This window comes from Thermobia domestica, chromosome 1 (genome assembly GCF_964235325.1).
Source record: "Thermobia domestica chromosome 1, izTheDome1.hap1.1, whole genome shotgun sequence".
In the NCBI taxonomy this organism is placed as follows: Eukaryota; Metazoa; Arthropoda; class Insecta; order Zygentoma; family Lepismatidae; genus Thermobia; species Thermobia domestica.
In genome coordinates, this window is record NC_137454.1 from 330,444,765 (window position 1) to 330,447,206 (window position 2,442).

The 2,442-nt window shown below is 36.4% G+C and overlaps 1 protein-coding gene across 1 annotated transcript; it reads left to right on the forward strand.

Annotated features, from left to right (window-relative positions):
* Positions 1–924: 924 nt before the first annotated feature.
* On the forward strand, positions 925–2,211 carry LOC145681053 (uncharacterized). The gene is made up of 2 exons (XM_081752397.1): positions 925–1,269; positions 1,360–2,211. Exons 1-2 carry the CDS (start codon positions 925–927, stop codon positions 2,209–2,211), a joined length of 1,197 nt encoding a protein of 398 aa, XP_081608523.1.
* The last annotated feature ends 231 nt before the right edge of the window (positions 2,212–2,442 follow it).

Below are 2,442 nucleotides of genomic sequence, written 5' to 3' on the forward strand. Positions count from 1 at the left end.
GAGCGTTAGCGATTACGCTACCAGGGGCAACTCCCAAGTTTTTAATTTTAAAAAAGGCGTTAGGCAAAATGCGACTCTTGAATGTCCAATCTACAACGTTACGGTATATTGTTCATGATATTGTCAATCTGTACCTATTTTGTCAATACATGATCAGAGGCGCAATAACCAAACATATATAGAATTAAAAGAGAAAACAAGTAATTAATCGGTTGTCATGAAAAACATGGTAAACATTATTATTGACATGATATACACGAAATGGATGGCTGTAGATGTAATATGTTTGTATATACAGAAGAATAAATCAACGATGACAGGATACGATTCAGGTGATTTAGAAAGATAAAAAAAAATGGTTAGTAGTTATTAGTTGATATGTTTATTGTAATAACTTGATCTAAAGATAGATTAACGAATTATTTTTAAAGTGATTTTTCTTTCGCTTTATCTGGTGCCGTAAAACCCGGGACTCGACCTCAAAGTTCTGAATACAAGTAAGGACCAGGTATATTTACAAACATATATCCCTTTTTTTTTTTGAGTTTTACTGTTTTAAGAAGTGGAAGGAAAATACAAAGAACTAGTTATATGCAGAATCCTGACGTAATGGATGTACCAAGTACTTTCGTGGAAAGTACACCCGAATGTGGTCAGGTTGATCTTGTTAGCACGATCAGTCAATTGCTAACTGTTAAACTGGAACAAATACAAAAATCGAATGATGAAAAGATGGAACAGATGCAAAAATCGATAGAACAAATATAAAAATCGAGTGATGAAAAGTTCGAACAATTATTGACTCAACACAAATCTCTTGCAGATAGAGTCCAGAGTATCCATGAAAATTTCGATCGGCTACAACATAATTTGAAAGAGAATTTGCATGTATTGATTGAAAAGGTGAATGGTACTGATGTGAATATGAAAGTAGAACCGGAAGAAGGTCAGAAGAAGGACGATGGACGAAATGAAAATATTGAAGAACAGGATGAAAACGAAACAACTGAACCTGTGGTGAATGATGATGCGGAGGATGCTACAATTAACGAAGAACCATCATCTCCGGCCAAAGAGATCACCACCACTACTACTACAGGCGTATTCAAAATTGAAGTGAAAGGTCTGCCGAGATTATACAGGTTAGGGAAATTGAAGAAATTGTTGACAGACGATTTGAAGTTGGGAAGCCATACTATTAGGTCACCGAAAAGAGCGAGTCCCTGGATTTATTTGATCTTCAAAACTGAAGAAGACCAACAGAAGGCAGTAAAGATCTTGAATGGATACAGTTGGAAGAAGCGTGTTCTTTCAGCCGAAGTTGCCGAAATTGATCAACATAAGCGAAAATTGGAATAGTCTGATGATAAGGATTCTAAAAAGGTGAAAGTTGAGTTACCTGTAGAAGATAGAATAAAACAGGCTACAATACTTTTGTGGGATGTTACTTATGGAGAACAATTGAAGAAGAAGACTGAAGAAATAAAATCACTCACGCGACTGACGGATTTGCTGCTGAGAAGGAATCTGGATTTAGCAGGTTGGGCAGAAGAAAGAAAGGAGAAGAATGAAGGACTTGCAGACTTTCTGAGGCATTTACCTATAGAGAAGATTAAGGATGATATGAAAGGTTATTTCCAAAACAGAGAAGGAAACTGCTTGAATGTAACATCGCTCTACTTCCAGACCTTTACTGAAAAGGAAGAAGGTGAGAAACCTCCACCAATGCAGCTGTTGTTCGGAAAAGAATATGTGAAAGAAACTATCTGTGACATGAGTTTCCGAATATCTCCAGATTCTTATTTTCAAGTGAATACTTCGGGAGCCGAGCAGCTTTATACTTCCATCGCGGAAATGGTCGAAGTTGACCAAGAAACTTTCTTGATAGATGTGTGTTGTGCCACTGGAGGAATTGGATTTACTCTTGCTAAGAAATGTACTCAAATTCTTGGCGTAGAAATGTCGAACCATGCAGTTGAAGATGCAAGAGCCAATGCTGTAAAGAATGTCATCACAAACAGCGAGTATTTTGTTGGACGGGTTGAAGATATTTTGCCCACCGTAGTGGAGAAAGTAGCTGGAAAGAAGATACTTATTATTGTAGATCCACCTAGAGCTGGGCTTCATCAGAAGTTTCAGCGACGTAATGAAAAAGTAGAGCAAAACAGGAAAATAAATATCAGATCAAAGTTCGTGACATGGTATTTCTGAAGCTTGCTAAAATAGGCAAATCTATAAGATTTCGCAATATTGATGAGCTGAAGGTATGGCAAACTTCGGAAATCACATGAAACAAATAGCTGAAGCTAATTTGGTTAACCCTGACGTGTTAACTAAACTAAACTTGGATAACAATCCTTAATCTATTCTCTTGGATGTTACGAGTTATGATATGAGTATTTCATTTGAATTTTATAAGTGTGCAATATATTGTGATATGAT